Here is a 21024-nt window from a genome sequence, read left to right as displayed (position 1 = left end):
GTAGTGCAGATGATATTCTTTGGTTGGTTGGTGAGCTGTCTAATCCAGCTGGACACATGAAATGTTAATAATAAACACTAAAGAGAAACAGCATCTACAATTAACTAACTCTTTACTTTCTCTGCAGTTTCTTGTCTGAGTTCCTCTGCTATTAATTTCAGCACCTGCTGCATGCATTTCTTGATGTTATCTTGAATGTTGTTGAAGAGTGGGAGTGAAAGCATTTCAGTTGAAACTACACTGTGCAGTACTATGATATTGAATTAAAAAGACTTTAATTACTGCTTTATTACAATTAAACAAATTATCCTCAATTAACCTCAGTCCTGTGAAATGCTTGAATTCACTACAGTCTGTATTATGGGAAGACCCAAATATTGTATAGCATATTCTAAAACGTTTTATTGAATTTCTAAGAAATCTGCTGCCTGACCAAGTCTAACTTTTATACTGATTTACAGTCTCACTATTGTTCATGTAGAGAGTCTCACATTTGTCAAGCACTAGTACAATAGTATGACCTCCAGAATAGCAACTGAATTCAAGGCCCTGGGCATCTTTCGAATGAAGAGGGGGTGCCATCCCAATGTCCTGGCTAAACTTGCTCACTGTGGCCCTTTCAGATCTGGCCTCCTAATCATCCCCTACTGTATATCTAACTGGTGAATTCTCTCTTGCCTTTCCACCACCTTAACTACTGTGTGGTGAGCGAACTGGTGCAGAAAGACTGCTGTTGTATCATCCAGGTAGATGCTACACAGTGGTGGTGCTGAAGGTGGTTCCAAATTTGTTCTATAAAGCTCTTCGGGTGTCTTGAAAAGCGCTATGCGAAGGTCGCATTCATTAATTCATTCACTCCTCACAAATCTCAGAGTTTGAAGTAACTAATTCATTAACCGGTGATTGAGTAGATTAGACCGAGTCTTGCATTCCAGCGAAGTTCACGGGTGTTTTATGTTCAAAGAATTCCAATGTTGTTTGCCTGTTGGCTATGCTAATGCCCCCGAATGACGATAGGATCGAGTTCAGCTTGTTAGCTTACTCCTACTGAAGTGCACCTTAAGAGCAGTGCTTCTGCCTGTGGGAGGCTTCAGGGTCATGCAGGCGACACCGTTTGGATCTGCTGTAAGGACAATAGACCAAATCCACACAGCTCTGGGAAAGCCGTAAGGCACAGTTTACAGTATGCTGTCAAGTGCCTTTGTGCTTAAAAGCAGCGAACGTCAGCCCACAAACAAAACTGACATTTCGTATTCAAGCATCTAAATCTTTTTCAGAAAAAGTTGCGGAAACAATGGGACAATAAGATGATTTTAGCAGATTTTGAAAAGATTTGAGTGCCTGTAACCAACTGCGTCTCTTTTTATTATAAAAGAAAATTTATAGAATAGACATTATAGAAATATCGAAATATTGTTAAAATCCACATCAAGAATATGGACTCTAACAGTTAAGTCGGATCTTTTGGATTCATATATGTTCTCATGTTCCTCAAACTCTCTCCATCTAAAAAGATAATCGAACTGAAAGGTTTGTGGGTTAAGTGCAGTAATCCCTACAGCTCCCTAAAATGCCTCCTGTCTCTGCTAAGAAATGAAATCATCGCCACTATCTGATATGATGGAAATGATCACCGGGCAGGGATCCGTTATTTTCCCCTATGTCTTCCACCTCAAAGGGAAAGAAGAAATAGCACAACGGCAGAAGAGGAGGCTGAAGGGAGTAGGCGACCAGCGAAGGTCTGTGTTTGTGTGTCTCTTCAGCACAGAGGTGCATCATAATCTTCCCATTAGGGGCCTGACAGATGTCAGAGACATCATATGTTTATTTGTGTAAAATGGCATGGCATAATCTGTGTGACTCGCACATGTCCTGTTGAAGAACAGCATGTACTAACCTTGACCAAAATAGTACCACGAATGGAATTGCTATTTACCAAGTGTATACTTACTATTAATGAAATCCAATGTTGCACAACTGTCCTGAACTTTCAACCAGCAAATTCCCGTACAGGGTCTGTTTGACACTGACATCATTATTTTACATCTGGAAAAAAGTCTAGAGCAATCAAATAGCGACGACGCTTAGGAGCCCTGACAGGAAGCATGGGTGGTCACATTGCGCGGTCTGAACACAACAGCATGACACTGCCGTGAGGTGTTAAGAAGCTGTGTCGCTAAGTGTGAGAAGTGAAGACGCGGTGACCGCGTGGAAAACGGAAAGTCGGGCTCACAATTTTGGCTTAGCTCCCGGCTGCAGTATTAAAAATGATGTGAAATGGCATTATGCAAAAATGCACCGTATTCAGACTCATCGTGAAAACCACCTGTAGATATATAATGCAGAATGACAAAAGATGACTAACTACAACAGGCCTTTTTTGTTTGCTTTAACCAGCACGTACAACTAGTCTAACATGTCAGTGAAGTAGTCTGGGAAAACAGCAGACACATTGTTTTTAAAGTTATTTTAGCTTGATCGCAGCGATATATTCATCTCCAAGAATTTGGCTGCCGTGTAACATATTTGGCATTTAGTATTAATGCCATCAATAATGCAGGTAAATCTGATCAACAAACAATTTATGGTGGTGCAATTAATACGGCACAGAAGTGTTTACAGTGATTTTGTGCTTTCATGTCACTCCAGTTACTAAAATTATAAGACTACAGGTTCAAAGCATGGAAATAGGTGAATTTTAATGGAAAGCAACAAAACTCTTTTTCTGGACATCACTAATCGAGTAAATTGAAACGGTTTTCCAGCTGACATTAATTGTTTTTAATTTATGTCTACCACTGTTAGCTAAGTGTCTGCTTATTTAAAACTTATAAAAAAAAAACATTTTCTTACTAGTAGTTTGAGTGTAAATTAATAGCTGATGTTTGTTACCACTGGCAGTTAGCTGGAAGATAGCTTTCAGATTTATAATCATGCTACTTTCTGGAGCTCCATAACCGTATCGTGAAGACCCTGCTGGAGGATGGATGGATGAATGAATGCTATCTATTGTCGGCAGTGTTTGATGGCAGTTAAAAGGCTGCTTCTCTTGAATGCAATCATCTTCCTGCAATGCGGACAGGGAATATATCTAGAACAAATGGCTGAGGCTCAAGATAGCTGCAGCCTCTCCTTTGTAATTGGCACATAGCAGGAAACCACAGAGGGACTCGCCGAAATCTGTAACCTACTAGCTGTGCTGGGGCTGTACAAATCTTATCAGATATAATAAAAAAACTGCTGTAAAGATCTGGAGTAGACAGAACCTAATAATTACTCAGAAACCAAAATACGTTATACTAATGCATAATTCAAAATGAAGTTATGAAAGGCATGAGATTGATAAGTACTCCATGTAGAAGTACAAATTAGTTAAATAAGTTAAAGTCACGGTGATCAAAAATGTATTATAAAAAATAGGAAATGACTCTTGTGCTTTAGGTGTGGGGATCATTGAGATTCTTCGAATTACTGGATTGGTAAGACACGACAAGCCCCGATTATATTTTGTAAGCTCTGTGATTAATCTCCTTCCGGCAGTGTTCCTCATTTTACTCGGTTTGATTACGAGTGCGTTCTGTCTAGTCCCCGACTCAAGCCATCTCGCCAGTGCCTTCTGAGTGCACCAGCTCGTCAGCTGATAGCTCATGTTTACCTTTGAACACAAACTATTCTGTATAGTTTCTTAGCCATATGTTCCTTTGCTTATAATAAGTGGACGTTTCCTATTGTTGTTTACCTAGAACCGCAGACGCCAGCCTGCTCTTATTAAAGATACAAAAGCATTAGTCAATCTGAGACGCTACCAATCGGTGGAGCAGTACCAAGCGGTTCCTGAGTCACATCAGCACCAAGAAAGTAAATAACAGGCCCGCAAGTGCTGGTACAGCACATTGGCATAGAAAATGGGTTACCCTTGATGTTATAGGCAACGGTAAATGCAATATTCATTACCTTTTCTATTCATCACCTTGTGTAATTCATGCATTAAAAAGAAAATGCTTCTTAGCTGCTTTGTAACCACTTGGGAAATGGGATGAAGGTGCTCCCCAGAGCACATGTGCGTGTGTAGCGAAACGCAACTGCACTATAGTCTGCTTACAGCGATCACACCCTGCCCCACTTTTATAAGACTTTCCAGAGAAAATCTATTTGAAAAGCAGAATACATCAATGGTGAAGCACGTTAAGTGTTACGATACGACATGAAGGTTGGAAATAGGGTTGTTGGTGCCGTTTGGCTGTTCTTTGAAAAGTTTTACACTCCTAGAAAAAAGTGGCTCTCTGTTTACCACGAGGATGGACCGTGCAGAACATCATTATGTTCTGAACAATGGATATCAAAATCCAGTGTAAACCCATGAATAGAGTTTGGTCCTTTGACCCGGTTCCTTAAGGTCTTGCCAACCATTTATTCTTAGATAATTAGACAGAATGCAGAACTTCATTTGTGTTTCATTGTGGATGTTTTATCAGTGTGGCCAATTGCTTTATGGTTTTGTATTAAATATTTTAAACTATCGGTTTTCAATGATGATTTCTATGAGATGCGCTGCAGTGGTCCTCAATCACTCACTTAAGAGTTTGTGGTTTTGTAGTAAATTCAGCAGGACTGAGTAGTGCTGAAGTGAATCTATATACATATACATACACATATACTGTAGGTACATGTATAGATGGCCTGTTTCTCCAAACAGCTGCATCTGAATACATTCAGCAAGCAGACAGGGTCAAGAGGTTTGGTTACTATTTGCCTACGTGCGAGAACAGCTAAGAAGCCAGACTTTAGCTATTTTTAATGTGGTGTGATTGTTAGTGGCATATGTGATGGTTCCACCATCTGAAAGGAGCCTCCCTCCTGGGATTTTTATGCACTACAGTGTCGAGAGCTAACAAGGAGACCACAAGTGCAAAAAAACAGCTCAGAACAACAGCGGTGTGCAGAGAGGCATCTCTGAGTGCGCAATCCATTTACCTTGGAAGGATTTCTGGGCAGTGCTAGCTGTACCAATGTTAAGTAGCCACAATGTGTAAATATACTGTACATGTGCATTAAAGGATGACTGTATATGAAGGCAACAGTTTTCCGAATATGCAACGTAAATTCCACTTAAGATGTCTCTGCTCTTCTAGTAAGCACTAAAAGACCACTGTGTTTCCTGGGAAACTGATGGTTGGGCTTTATGGGAGGTTCACACGAATGGCCATGCTTGTTATGGGTATAGCAGAGAGATTATAACAGCTGAATATGTGCTAGATTAGATTAGGGACTTAATTGGCCTCAAATAAATCTGATACAGAGAAAGGGGAGCGAAGCACAGTTTATGTAAGTAGGCATTACTTAGACGTGCATTATGAAAATGCTAAATTCCTATTTGCTGTCATAAATGGGAGATCATTGCAAGAGAAAACAAGACACAGATGCGAAATACCCCAATCTAAACATGCCACCTGCACTGCTAGTTTGTCTGCCTGATGATTCTGGTGTCCGCCGAGCAGGAAACGTCAAGAAACAGGTACTTGCTGGGACTCGGGGCCACAAACTGGAAGGAAGGTTCCAGAATGGGTTCTGATAGTTTGGCGGAGCAAGGGAGAACCAGAATCAGCACTGACCTAAAAGGCGAAGAGCCAAACAGATCACAATAGCAGGATTACGAGCATATAGATCTACGCTATAGATGTGCAACAGACGACATACAAGAAACAAGAGCACAAAGTCTTATGTTCTGGAAACAACCAAGCAAACAAACACATATATATACATATAAATGCTACGGAATGCATCCCTAGACGGTGAAACCTGCCATCAACTTTGATAGAGCACATATCACCCATAAGTAGCACCTACAAGCTTACATCCAACTTAAATCTGATTCTTCTCAGATACCGAGTGTTATTTTTTCTCCTATGAAAAACCATAAGCGTTTGTTGTTTTCCTTCCTCTGTTGTCTTCTGGCTTTTGCTGCTTGGCTTTTGAATGCATTATACTATTAACTGCTGTCATAGAAATCTGTGCTATTGTTCTCACTGTTAAATCATTGTTAAATGCTTTGGGCCCACTATGTTGGGAAGGGTGTCGAACAAATAAATAAACTGTATTTAACTGGAGCTGCAGAATAAATTACAGGAATAAATTTAGAATTTGGGCTTTTTTTTTTTATAGATCTTACTTCCGATTAATAGGAAGTACCACAGCATCACAGAAATTCATTCGTGGGCAGGTTTACCCCATGTGGGTGCCATGTAGCAGGGGCGGTACGATGATGTAAGCCATAGGTTACACTTACTGGTTCTTCATAATACCTTCTCCTGGCAACATCTTCAGAACGTTTGAACACTCTAACTGCTACCTTGAATTACCTCTTCACTGAAGGCTCTATAACTTGGGTAATTGTAATGACAATTTTTTTTTAGACTAATCATCATTATATCAAATTATTATTATTTAAAATCTATTTTCAACAACATTATGCTCAATACTAATGAACAGGTTTCTTCTGTTTCAAAACGGACTCCCGTTGTGAATGTGTGAATCTTTTTCCAGAAGCGATAACAATTGTATTATTGATACTATTAAAAACAAAATTACATCTACAACCCACCAGTTGTCAAATAAATAACCCTATAGCTCCCTAACAGTGATGTCTCACTAGACAAAGTCAAAAATACATGCTGAATGCCTTTCTGGACTACATAATTAATTTAATGTAGAGAACAGCGTAGCAGCTTCTGTAACAAGATAATAAAAATGGCATGTCATCAAACAGCTTTACTGAACAAGAGACAGGTTGTTCTTACTAACAAAAAAAAATTAATTAAAAAATTAAAATGTTCCCCTATTTGAAAGAGAACCCCATCTAAAAGTATATGTTAAAATGTATTTGCTATACATACACTGTGGGATGTCACAAGTCCTGTTGCCTCATACCTCTGGACCTGGGGTTAGAATTTCGATCCTCCCTCCATTTGCATGGAGTTTGCCTTTTCTCCCTGTCAGCTTTCTGTCAAGCATTCTGATTTCTTTTCTCTCCACAGCCCAAAAACATGATATGGTGAACTGGATTTTCCAGATAGTACCCGGGAATGAATGTGTGTTCCAGAGAGCCATAAACCTGCATAGGACAACTGGGAATGGGACAAAGGTAGGCAACCTTGATCCCAGAGTGCTGGTACCCAGCAGGTTTTCCATCCTAACCGGTCTCTGATGAACCACATCTGATCTCAGGCAGATAGTAACTTGTAGTTAAAGTTACATGTGAAAGTATTACTACTGGAAAATTAAATATTAAAAGTAAGCTTTCCAATTCGGTTGTTTTTACAATGACACCACTGTGTCTGTAACGCTTAATATGGTCATGAACCTTCCTTGATTTTTTTTAAACTGTCCGTAACACACTTCCTCTGTCCCTGTCTATCCACTGCTCCAGAAACTGTCGTGAATGGGATTTGTGGAGGATGTCTGTGATCGTACACAAGGATCTGAGAGAACCTTCAGCTGTGATTTTGGAGATAGATGTACAGGAATCTATTCGCATCACTTGTACATCACTTTGGACAAAAGTATCTGCTAAATATAATTAAGCGTAAAGTGTGAATGTAAAGGAGTCGTGCTGACCTGAAGTCTGAGGTCAGTCTTTCTGAGACTTACCTGTTGTGTAAAAATGCTACTACTTGTCTTCTATTTCTGCCAGTGATTGTAGAGCACTCCTGTGAATTACTATACACGATATTGGCAAGACAACATATAGATGTACTTGGTACATATAGTACTTGGTACATATAGTACTTGGTACATATAGATGTGCTTGGTACATATAGTACTTGGTACATATAGATGTACTTGGTACATATAGTACTTGGTACATATAGATGTACTTGGTACATATAGATGTACTTGGTACATATAGTACTTGGTACATATAGATGTACTTGGTACATATAGATGTACTTGGTGCATATAGTACTTGGTGCATATAGTACTTGGTACATATAGATGTACTTGGTACATATAGTACTTGGTACATATAGATGTACTTGGTGCCAGGGGAAACTCATCTATCGCCCAGGCAAGCTTCACCATCAGTTTGTGTGAAAGTGGGGGCGCTGGTGGTTGAACTAGCCATTGGTGGGGGTGGCGGTTAAAATTGGCACCCCTTAGAAGATGGTGCCCTAAGTGGCTATGTTCATCGTTGGGGAAGTTACTCACATGAGCAATCCACTACATACAGAGGTGGAAAGTTCAGATCCAGAAAGAACAAATCCAGACCAGGGTTTTGTTTCAACCAACCAGCTGAGTCCTCTGCGAATGTGACTCTTAATGCTCTACTGGTTGGTTGAAACAAAACCTTGGTCTGTATTTGTACTTTCTGGACCTGAACTGTCTGTAACGGATTACGTCTGTGAGTAACATCTCCAAACTGGCTATGTTGCCTATAGATTTTCTTTTCCTCAGTTTCTGTGCTAAACTAAAATATAGATATGTACCGTGATTTTCGTTTTCCTGTGTCACTTGCCAATGTAAAAGGGTCCTTTTCAGTACAGTTCATGTTCACACACAAAATGGAGACTACTAAAAATAACTGCCGTGTGTTATGAATCAGCACTGTGACTTTATAAGTACACAGAGGAAATCATCAAAACCACAGGAAATCATAAAAACAACATGTAACATTTAAAGTCAGGACTGACACATACAGCATGCACTAAGAACTATGCATGTAAATGAAGTTGTTACATATTAAGAATTGCAACAGTTTATTTCTTTAGTCTGCAGACTTGTATGAAACTGCATAGTCACAAATCGCTCATCTAGTCACAGAATGAAACTACATTGTGATCATTTGATAACTGTAGTCTACTCCCAGACCCTGTACTGGGTAAATGGTTGGAAGATGAAACATTTACATATAGGCAGAAAAGTGTGCATTACATTGCAGAATTCATATTCAGATCCTTCACTGTTAAAGCTATACAAAGGTCAGTGTGGGACACTAACCAAGATTACAAGTTACCTAAATGAAAGGAAACCTTCAGATAACTATGCATCATTGCAGTACATCACTACAGCAGGGTGTCCTAATTCCAGTCCTGGAGAGCCAGTTTGCAACACAGTTTGTAGATATCCCTGCGCAAACACACGTTATTCAGCTCACCAGCCAATTGCAGGTTTAGTAGGTATGTGTGTACAGGGAAATCAGCAAAGTGTGTCACAGACTGGCCCTCCAGGACCAGATTTGGGGAATCCTCAAGTTCAGCATTAGCTGCTTTCATCCAGGCTGAAATCAGTCTGGGACACACTGCTCAGGGCCCCTACCACAGGATGTTGTTCCAAGAGAAAGAATAAAGTGCAAGTTTACAACGTTGACATATCACAGACACACATAGCCTACATATTGTTTCATTATGGAATATCTTTTTCCCATAAACTGCCGAGTGAATATGCAGATCAGTAGCCTACAAGTTTTAAAACACAGACACCAAGTGTCTTGTTCCAGATGTATTATTAAATGCAAAATGTGGGGCACATAAGTCTATTTTTGTCTATATATGGTTCATAAATGTATGTATATATCTTTATACTGCACACACCAATTGCTCTGCACATCCTTATAAGAGCCAGATGCATAAATAAATGCATGAACTGTGAGATACTGTGAGATAGGTTGTGAGACGTGTTTGTGTTTTACAAAAAGAGTTAGATACATAGCTACCAATTTACGCAGGATTTAAACATTGTCTGTTTATTATTGTCTTGCCATAAAAGTAAATATAAAAAAAATCTCAAAAGTATTAAATAGTGTAAAATATATTGTTAAATGAGAATGTTCCTGGGTGTTCAAAATACCTACATACAACATAAGCTGTATTCATGTCCAAATTAAATCATTTAGCATGTAGAAAGAAGTCTATAGATGTACTTCTATATATAGTCTATAGATGTACTTCTCTAATTGACTATTTTGTATGTATAATGAACTAACAACATGGGAGTCAGTGGGAGACAGGATATTGGCAGAGGACTGCATCTAAGTGAACTCAGTTGGATATTGATCATCATGCAGGACCCATTTCTTAGTTGAAGAAATACATGTGGCCTGTATTGGACTAATTACCTCGTTATAAATAAATTGGCCCAGCTGGGTGGCACGTCCCACTTAAGAAGTAGTATATTTTAGTCACCTGTTAAAGTAATTGGCCCTTTCAATTAAATTACGGCGGTTTTGGTTTGGCCAGTTGACCTTTGGTTTTCAGCACTAGAAATGTCAATTAAAATGGTGCCTCTAATATCTGGCTAGAATCAGAGAGTAGGACGGATAAGTTGGGGAACAGAAATGGGCTGGAGATAAAATAAATAAGGCATCCCAGCCCCATACCAACTGTGTGCCAGACCTTGCTGTGAATGCTGGTAGAAGACCTCTGAACACACTGGTGGCAGTAACATCAGTACGTGCACCCAAAGTTAAGCTCCTGCAATGACTGGAATACTGTCAGTGACCTGCAGTAGCAGGGGGACAATGAAACAATGGCAGCCTAGCTCCAGACACTTGCTGGGAAAGCCTAGAGCAACTTCAAGGTCCTGGATGTTTGAAAGAACAGGCAAGAGGACTACATTCAAAACATATATTTTTCACAAGCAGTGAAGGAAACCCAGCAAAGCATGTTCTACCTTTCATTGGGTAGAAACCATAAAGATCTGATTCTCAGCACCATGGGTGGTGTAGGGGCTTCAAATAAGAACTTTTCAGTTCTTTTCAGTTATCAAGCACGAGGTAGGAATCTCATGTGGGAGACTGGAGTTGTCTTTGTTTCATGTATGTGGAAGATCGTCGGGAACAGAGCTATGCATGATGGCATTCTAGATGCTAAGATGGTCATGTCATGCTCAAAGTCACACACAGTGCTATGGGGAAGCCTGCTGTTCTGTGCTATGGCTCTTGCTGGGGCATACTGTATCCCTCGTTTGTGACTCCTGTGTTGCGTCTGAAGCTCGGAGGGGCTGGTGAATGCTCTGGAAGAGAAGCTGGAGAAATGGTGCCTCAAAACATTGTCAAAGCCACTGATTTACCGCACACCCAGTGAAACATTCATAGCCTCCACCAGCTCGCTCTACAATGTCTTACCGGGTTTTACCCACTATCCAGCACCTTGGTGACCTATTGATGCATCTGATCCATCTTATGTTATAACCCAGAATGATATAGAAGATCTGCACCTCCTACTGGTCTTCTGACTCACTCATGGCCCACGTGGGTCTGAATACAAGGTGGAAAATTATGAGCGTGTAGGAGGTAGAGGAGATGCATGGAGATGACTTCAGTGATCAATCACAGCACTCTACCTACAGATACCTCAGTCAGTAAAGGCCCAGCTAGCCCTGATTAGATTTAATTCACTAGCATAAATATAAGGTCAGTGGGTAACCTCAGATGAGTGCATATTTTCAGTTTAATTTGCTTTATGTCGTGACCTTTAGGGATAATTTTAAGGGTAATCTAAATAATTTAAAAGGGCTTTGTCCTAATTTTGTTTGGTTTTTGGAAATGAAGTTTACTGATTCCTTCAGTGCACCATCCAACTCTTCTATTTTCATTGTGCATCTAAACCCTGAAACTACAAAGGAATTCTAAGAAATTTGGATGCTTTTGACTGATTGATGAGGCATATATTTATTGTTTATATACTCAAGGTTTGCTTTGCTGGACTATTAAGATAACCATGTTCCACTTGCATATTTCTCACAAGTTTTACGTTAAACCAACCTTTGACATGCAAGTATTACATTTACCGAACTAACAAACAAAACACTGTGATGGGCTGGCCCCCCGTCCTGGGTTGTTCCCTGCCTCGTGCCCATTGCTTCCGGGATAGGCTCTGGACCCCCCGTGACCCAGTAGGATAAGCGGTTTGGAAAATGGATGGATGGATGGACAAGCAAAACATGAATTCTGTATAACAGAGATTTAGATACATTACGAACTATATGCCCTAAATAGGACCAATACTCTTAAATTCTATACTGAAGAAGATGCAGAATGAGAAAATTTGTTTTGAATCAATGAAGTAGAACAGTGAACTAATCAAATTCAACGGAGGATAAGGATTTGTTATATCGCATCTGAACCTTTATATTCCATAGAATAAGTACCTCTGACCAGCCACTTTTTTTTTTAAATGGAAGAGCAGCTGATTTTCATTTAAATGTACATGAACGCAAACATACACAGTACCAGAGCAGAAATAAAATGCATTTAAGTACACTGATCGGACTGAAGTGCTAGAGGCGGGCATGCTTGGTTAAGGTGATATTGCTCTGTGTCTAACCCTATTAGGACTGCCAGTCTCTTGAAACTGATCTACTAATTTACTTGGTAATCCTATAATGTCAGTCTCAATCAGATGAATTAGGTCGTTCAAGCAGATAGGTTCAAATTCTACCCATACCTTATTTCAGAAGATTAACATTACATTTGATAAGACTGAGATCAGTGTTAAAGGTCCTTGAAAATCGCTCCTTCATTCCTGGTTCACGATGTTCTAGTAAGCCTCAATTGTATGCGATATACGTATGTGTAAATTGTAAAGCTTTTCACTTAATTTTAACTGTCGGTTACCGTGTGTTTGCTGAGCCACTTATATTGACATAAGACCAACAAATTGTTGGAATCCAGTATCTTCTTTCTTGAAATACTGAAAAAGTGACAGTTTAAAGATTTTCTTAAACATTGTGCAGATGGTTATGAGAATTAAAGTTTAGGAGAATTTCCAATTTTCAACAAGCAAAATATGCCTGAACAAAAAAAGAAATTAATAAAAAATAAAAAATTGAAAACTCCAATTCATCACTAGTTCTGAAATGAAATGGGTCATCGAGAAGGTTCTGCATTTCACATTCTTATGGACATGCCTATGTATGCAACTTCAGCCACGAACATCCGGTTGAAAACATCCAGTTTCTCATCATTAACATTTAATTGGCACCACATGATCCATTATAGCCATTTTCTAAAATTAAAGTAGCAATTAAACGTAGACATTGCAAAATATATTGGCATCACATTGGGTCTATAAGTGGTTATGTGTATGTATCCTGACACCAATAAATAAAATTATTCTTTAATTGTGTATCTATGAAGCATGACTTTGAAGGTCAACCGCATGCGACCGACACGTATTACAATAGGCTACTGTATAATGGACAATGCACCAATCACTTGGCTCCTGTAATGACTGTTTAGACAGTCAACCCCAGAAACAAAACAGAAACCAACAGTCGTTGCCGTAAACGTTGCCGATGTGTCTATTTTTTGACACCATTAGTGACCCGATGGCGAGGAGACCGTCTGAGGTATGATCAGGTTTGTCAGTCTGAGCAAAACCCATAGCCATAGACGTATGAACAGCACCGCCCCGTTCTCTGTCTACTTGTTTGTTTTAATCTATGGCAGCCGGGCTCGATTGACGCTGCCTGCTGCTCCGCCGCTGCGGCTGCCTCGGAATAACAAGGCACTTCGTTAATACCAGTCCATTGGGGCTTTCTCCCATGCACCGAGAGAGCCGGAGATCCACAAAAACCAGCGAGGCAGCCGAGCCACACTGCACAGCCCGAGCTCCGCACCCCGGCATGGCTTCGGGAGACCTTTACGAGGTACCGTAACCCCCTGTCATGGGCTATGCTTCTTAAAATTGCCATATAATGGAATTAGGAAGTAATGGAAGGTCTCTGCGTATAGAAAAAAAACCCAATGTCCTGAGCCCTTTAAAAGGCGAAAGCGACCCACCATTCAAGCTTCATGGAGATGAAGGTCTTCTTTAGTGGCTTTTTAAAATTGTTCCATCTCCTGGTAGTTGGAATTTGGTATCTGTAAAGTGGCACGGCGTGGTAGAGTTATCTTGGGCATCTGAAGATGTGAACTCCCCCTCTCTCAGCGCACCAGTCTTGAAAGTCGTGATAAAGTGCAAAAATGACAGATGGACTAAACTGTCTCCTCCATGGAAAATAGCTGCAGATGGGGGGGTGATCATCTGGGCAGCGAACATCCTACAAGAGGTTTATCATTAGTAAATGGTAGCGGTGGTGCTTAGTGACAATTTAATACCGGTTACCTCTGCTGATTGTAATATCTGTATTTTAATTGATCCGACTCTTCACTCATATTATTTGACATGCTGAATTTATGGTGTGGCATATAGGGTTAAAAGTTGGTGACTGTTGGCTGGCTGTTCGTCAGATGTTCCCTGTACTGTCGAATCTTCGGGGAATATTGCGTCCATAATTTAGTTTATCTCGCCAAGTCAACGTGCTCTTCACGTGGCGTTGCGTGGTTGTTCATTTATAATAAACTGCTGCTGACTTCAGCTCGGTCTTGGAGGAGTGATGTCATGGCGACGGCCAGCGTTTCAGTTTCTCTTCCAGTCGCCAAACGTGCTCATCCAGCGCATCCTGCGATATGATCGAGAGGGGGGTAACTCGTAGGGCACGACCACGCCAAAGCCACGCCACGTCGGGCTTAGAAACCATGCTGCATTTCTACATCTCATGATTTAGTTCGAACTGTACTGATAGTTCGAATCTGTGCCGACGTGAGGTTTCAGTACCAATTAGACAGCTCCCTCCCTCACTGGTTTCTGAAAGGGCTGGTATGTGTATTACACTGCAGGTTACCCAATTTGATGTTTTTGACGCGTTAACTATTAATTGATGGCGATGCGTAATTGTGAATATATTGATGTGCATAATTTGGATGACTTTCGCAACAATCACCCGGGACTATCTGAAGTTTTGCCGTCGACTTGAGTTTTGTTTTGTAAATTTGGGTCTTAAGCAAGACCGGTGTTCATGGGATGAAAAAAGCTGTTCGTCTCTTTAATGTCTTGTTCCCTGAAACCTGTAGAACTTCATGCAAGAAGGAGAAAATGTTAAAACTGTTTACTGAAGGAATGATATGCACACCAAATGCATAGTTGCCCGCTGCTTGTGTTTTCATCTGGTTCCATCTCTTCATACCCCTTTTGTAATCAAGTAACGCTAGATTAATCTTAATCTATGTTTTCAGTTTAGTGTTCATTTCAGAAAATATTGAACTAGAGGGGCACATTTCGAGCACATATACCTTCCGCACAACATTTTTGAACAATGAGGTAGTTGTTGCTCAATTATCGTGTATGATTTCACCAATTTTTCACCAATAATAATTATTATTATAATAAGACTTAATCTGCATATGGAGTTGAGTATGTTGGGCGTAAGGTCAATCAGTTTTAGAGGAAGCATTCTGAAACGGCAACATTGAAGGACTGGCAGGGCCAATCAGCATGGCCCTTAAAGTGTGGAGGCCACAAGGAGACTTTGAAAAGAAAAGTAGAGACTCCTGGAAGACCGTAGCCTGTAGTTATCCACACAACATTGTTTTACACAATGTTGTGCTGTAAGGGTATATGTGCCTTTCATTCATGCTTTCAGCTACTCTAGTTAAAGCAAGGTAATGGTAGTTGAGGGTCTTTTATTCTGAGTGGATACAGACACCAAAAGGCAGCCTTTCATGGTATGTTAACTGCCTAATGCTCAGAATATCCAGATTGAGTGTCCAAGCCAGAGCGGAGAGGATTTAACTCTCATGATTCATGCTGTTATTAGATACTTATATTTTACTGCTCCGAAGCAGTAAATCTGGCTGCTGCAGAAGCACATGCAACACAAAATGCATTAAGGCTAGAACAATATAGGCAGAACAAAACAGAAAAACAAACAGACATCAACAGGTTAATAGATGAGTAGGTCTGCCAATTAATTTTATACGTGGTTTAACTTAGTCTGGTCATTGGTTACCTGGGCACTGGCTCCGTTTGCGAGAATGAATTTGGAGCCATTGGGACGACACATTTTACAGTTTTGAGGCCCAGGAGCACCTCTTGGTTTGTTGTGGCGTCAAGTCAACGGCTACCGGTGCTTAAGGATACGACATTGTAAAGGGGAGGAGCAGTTTTCCTCGTTATGGCCAGTAACTTTTGCCATCATTCATCTTTTGGCGACTGACTCCGGGGTCAGCCTTGTAACGGAGCCGGGCCCATTAGAACATCCCCATTAGCTCGCTGCACACATTGACAGACCTGAGCCTTCATAGAAAATGGACGGCCTACTCTGGCCTTTTGTGCAGAGTTCTGATTTTTTTTGTCCGTTTAGTCCAATCAGCTGCTTAAGTGGGCCTGCAGGTTCTCACACCACATCCTCAGCCTGAATGATGAATGAGGCACAATGGAACAACACACAAGACGTTCTGCCAAAGTAATAGCTTTTAAACAGTGAGCTAAAACACCAGTATAAGTTTACACAGCACTTAATTGGACTTGGTAATATCTTAACCAATGTGGTGGTCATGGGGGGTGGAGAGTTAGGAGAATGTACTAAATCACAGCAACTTCACAACTTCTTCATATATAATATCTATTTATGTAATTCTGATAGACAGCAAAACAATTTCCCCGTAAGGGGATCAATATTGTTGTGTTGTGTAAAAAGTACAAGTATTAGAAAAGAAATACTGGATATTAAGGTTATTAAGGTTTTAATGTTGTTTGGAAAGTATGTTTCCAGAATAAAAGAATCAAACTGTGAAGCAAAAATGGAATTGAATGCAACATCATGACTAGGTACAGTATTTAAAGCAAATACTGGCAGGGTTAGAATATACATTAAAATAATATCATATAATGTAAGCTTGGCAAGTGATTAAGCAGTGGCTTGGCTGGGTGTAGCTGAATGTTAAATCAGAGGAATTATCTATATATATATGAATTTAGAAGTTTAGATATTCTGTAATACACGGCCACACTCAGTGAGATTAGAAAATTCGGCATCTTTGGTGAGACAAGGTTATTGGCTAATTTCAAAATAACTAAGAACTTGAAATACACATGAGAAGGACGGTGAATGATTCTTAACACGTGTATTAATCTGGTTCCATCTAACTATCAGACCTTAGTGAGCTTCACAGTGATAAACACTGCAAGGGACTGTGGCAGCACTGCAGTGATAGGAGGACAGAGCATTGCTGAGATGACCGTGCAGTGTCGACGAGCGGCTGGTGGAGCCAATGGGAAGCAACGGAGTAGCCAATGAGAAGTGGGTTAGACTAGTCAGCGACTGATTGCTCATGATGACCACACCCACTATGGGTTTCGATTCATGATTCTCCCACCACTTCAGCTTGGTCAGAATTGCCCATTTTAGCAGAAGTATATCACAGTGTGTAAGCTTACAATTTAAAAAGAGAACACTGTGGAAAAACAGTCCAGGTAATGAGCAGTGGACAAGGAATAAATGGACTAAATCTATATTGTCAACTTATTTTTTTCTGGAAGAAATGTACACTATAATTATAACATTTAGGTGGCCGTGTACGTCTTTTAAATATTTCAGCAGATGTGTGCAATTTCAAGTATCATGCTGTGGCTGCAGAGAGAAGGAACACGATGTAGAACTTTGGGCGTTTTATTTACAGAAAACATATTGATATTTCCGGGCGAGTTCAACAGTGACAAGAACATTCCTGATGTTCAGGTTGCCCTGCAAGGACAGCTTAGTCATGATAAAGCTGTTTTGTCTTCCGATGACTATGGGGGAACATGTTGCAAGAATACAAATCTTGAGGGAAATGGGTAGACCTAGAAACTTGTGGGAGTTTCACTTGCGAAAAAATATCTTGAGGGCAGAAGGAAAAAATGATTGGTTCAGAATGATAACCTATCAGATTGTAGAGGAGATGGGTCAAAGCAACTGGAGGAGGTGAGACCAACCAATAAGACGTCTTATCTTTCTGAACCAATCATTTTTTCCTTCTGAAGAAAAACTTGTGGTAGAACTGAAGACACTGTATTCGTATACAGAGAACCTGAGCTAGCTGCATATTTCTGGAGCTCCTTCCTCTCCCTAGTTGCTCTGCTTTCAACAAGAGTAAGGAAGATTAATCAACTTTCAGTGAAATTGCGTAAAGATTTCCAAAGCTATGGAGCAATGACAGAAAACTTGGCCTCTTGTTGCGTGTTTGTCCAGTGTTTGTTTTAGTTGTCCAATATGTGCTTTTACTGGTTAGTCCTCTGTCTAATGGCACAAAAAATATTGGAGCATTAAGTCATGCTTCCAGCCTATTAGATTCACTTAAATGTTCAAAATCAGCAGTAATTTTTGCTCTTTCCTGATGTGCATCCAGAATACCTGCGGAAATACTGTCACCCAGATAGCTGCTCTTCCGACTTAAGAGCCGAGGTTGAAAAGTACTGGCAATAATATCCTTTGGGTTCCAAAGCAGTGGCCTGTGGACATTAACATTCAGTTTAGCTATCTTGATATAATCAGATTTGATAGGGTGATATTCCGGAGGAATTGTAGAAACCATGTGTAGCATAATCGCATAAATATTAATGTTTTCCTCACCACACATGGATTATCTGGTCACTCATTCAGCATATATCAGGCCACGGTTCCACATCAGGCACCTGTGAAGTATACATCATCTCAGCTTGGGCTGAAGACTGAACATTCAAATTAATTGTGCATTTACTTTGAATAGATTATTTAGTTGTTCTGTTTTTTTTTTTTGCCTGTGTTTTTCCAAAACGGGCTGCAGGTCTTACAGTGCAGAAGCCAGTCAAACTCTCACCAAGACATTTTAGGCATTTTAATAGGAAAGAATCTGCAAACTTCAAACCTTTTTCATTTTTTTTGTTATTTGGGGAGCTGCAGTGCAAAGCAAGCCAGCAGGACAGGAACAACTTCTTGTAACTAGCAATGTCTGGAATGAGAAGACTGTATATATTTATGTGAAAGTCATGCATTATAGTAGAGCTATTTGAAAGAATAACTTTGGTTTAAAATCATGTCTCATTATGAGATCTTAGTTTTGAAATGTGAGTGGATCTCTGGCTGAAATGTCCCCATAAGGTTATTTCTGGTTAGAATAAGTGCAGCTATTTTTCCTGTATTTAAAATTGTACATAAATAATCTTTGGTGTTAACTTTTAAGATTTTTTTTACAAGTTATTTCTCATTGCTGTTGTTTCTGAGTCCTGTTTTCATTTTGACTAGCTAGAATGATTTTTTTGTGGTAAATCTGAAAACAACTTTTTATGTCTTTGTGAAAGCATGACATGCATTATCTCCATAGTTTGGTCAACAATGTAATTTGCACACAACCTAGTCTTTTTTTTGTAATCAAGTTCGGTGGTTTCTGAGATCGATTTGGAAGGTTTTCATGGGTGGCAAAATGCCGGGTCATCAGCAATAAAAATTTAAATTGCTAAGAAATGCTTGTCTGATTTTCTTTATAAAATGAACTCTTCTGAGAAGACTTGTCTTGAATGCCAGCAAATAGACGTAACAGTCAGTTCTGCAGGACGCAAAAGTGTGAGTGTGCATCTTTTGGCATACAAAAGACGAGAAGCTTGCCTTTGAAGTGAAGGACTTGCTACATCTGAGAAATGAGTGTAATGACAAAAACCTGTGACTATAGTTGCTCTCACTGCTATGACATGTAAAAATGTGGTCTTCATCCAAACCATTATTTCCTCAATAGAGATGGTGAGATTGATAGTAGTTGTAGAGACGATTGGGGCAGTACTTTGGTGGATTTGTATGTCTACAACATAGCAGTGCAAAGCTATTTCACAAGCAATGTAGTCTATATCTACGATAGCAATTTTCAGATTATGATTGGTTACAACACCAATGGGAGACTCCCTTTCTTAGACATGTGATGTAGGGTGGAACCATTTTGGGATCGTACTGGAGAGACCAATGACAAATAAGGCAGATGCATCAGCCCTGTTAGGGACACCTGTCACATGTCCATGTCAGGAAAGACTGTCACTGATTAGTCATCTCAACTTTGATGGAGCCTGTGTCATCCCTGTATGTGTGAATGTGAGAATCCCATAAAAGGGTATGCATTTGACTAATGCTACTGAAGAGAAACAAATAAATATCTTTAAGTAATGAAAATGTGACCTACAGCTATACTAGACTATAGCTATTTATTGTGTACGCCTTGTTAAACAAAGAATGGAAACAGAATTGGTATTTATTTTGCCCTTAAGCTACTGTCCATCTGGGGCCTCTAGTGGTTGCCTATGTTACAGTTCACCTTATATTCATTTGAAAAGAACACCTGTTTAGTTAATATATATATAATGCTCAGTCATTAAGATGGTGTAGAGGTTAACCGGGGATTAACTGTCCTCTGAAAGGAAGACACTGTCATTGTTATCAGATAATGAAATCATACAGATTTTTAGATCTAAAAAAGCATCAGACGCATTCTAAATCATTTCACAGCTGGGGGAGCATGTATCTTTAGCACTTAATGACAGCATTTTGGGGTTAGGTTACAACATGTGATCAGAACTTATTCTAATATGTATTTTTTATATTTCTAATTTGTTTTATATATAAAACAGTTATTCATTTGAGTCCATTTTAGAAGAGAAATTAGTCTTATAGAATAAAGGGTTGAGTAATATTACAGTCCTAGAATTTCCACACAAACAAATCATGCATCGCGCAGCAATCAGGTAATGCAGTGGTTATCAAAGTCGGTCCTCGGGTCTCACTGCCCTGCTTGTTTTCCTGCTATCCCTGCCCCACACACAAGTCCCAGCTGTCTTTCAGCTTCTGATTGACTGAACACACCTGATCCAGGTAATCAGCAGTGTTTAGGGCAGGGATAGCTGGAAAACAAGCAGGGCAGTGGGGCCCGAGGACCGAGTTTGAGAACCACTGAGGTAATGGAAGCTTCAGATGTCTGACACTTAGGAAAAATCTAAATTTATTGGTATATTAAAGCAGTGACTAATATAAATGCCTAGACATAACATTAATATCATATAATAATACTATAATACAAATTTTATTGACAGCTAAATCTGCAGGATATTTTTTCGGTTTGGTTATATCCAAACAACCGAATGTCTGCTCATAGTCTTTGTGAGGGTAAGACGAGACTGTAGTACATTTGGAATGTTTTCTGTCACCTTT

The 21024-nt window shown here is 39.8% G+C and overlaps 1 protein-coding gene and 1 long non-coding RNA gene across 4 annotated transcripts in view; both read left to right on the top strand.

Annotated features, from left to right (window-relative positions):
- Positions 1 to 663: 663 nt before the first annotated feature.
- On the top strand, positions 664 to 7763 carry LOC125727993 (uncharacterized). The gene is made up of 3 exons (XR_007388892.1): positions 664 to 746; positions 7035 to 7141; positions 7427 to 7763. It is a non-coding gene; the product is annotated as an uncharacterized LOC125727993 (long non-coding RNA).
- Positions 7764 to 13277: 5514 nt separating this feature from the next.
- LOC125727986 (chromodomain Y-like protein 2) overlaps positions 13278 to 21024 on the top strand; it is a 45682-nt gene continuing 37935 nt past the window's right edge. Inside the window, exons 1-2 of one of the 3 annotated variants that reach the window (XM_049005007.1) lie at positions 13278 to 13344; positions 13445 to 13644. In XM_049005007.1, the coding sequence (XP_048860964.1) occupies positions 13540 to 13644 (105 nt within the window). In that variant the 5' untranslated portion in view covers positions 13278 to 13344; positions 13445 to 13539. Of the gene's footprint in view, positions 13645 to 21024 lie in introns of all 3 variants that reach the window. The other 2 variants (XM_049005006.1, XM_049005008.1) reach the window with 2 other exon arrangements.

This window comes from Brienomyrus brachyistius, unplaced genomic scaffold (genome assembly GCF_023856365.1).
Source record: "Brienomyrus brachyistius isolate T26 unplaced genomic scaffold, BBRACH_0.4 scaffold142, whole genome shotgun sequence".
Lineage (NCBI taxonomy): Eukaryota > Metazoa > Chordata > Actinopteri > Osteoglossiformes > Mormyridae > Brienomyrus > Brienomyrus brachyistius.
The sequence above is the reverse complement of the archived record's forward strand: the minus strand, read 5'-3'. Positions and strand labels throughout refer to the sequence as shown.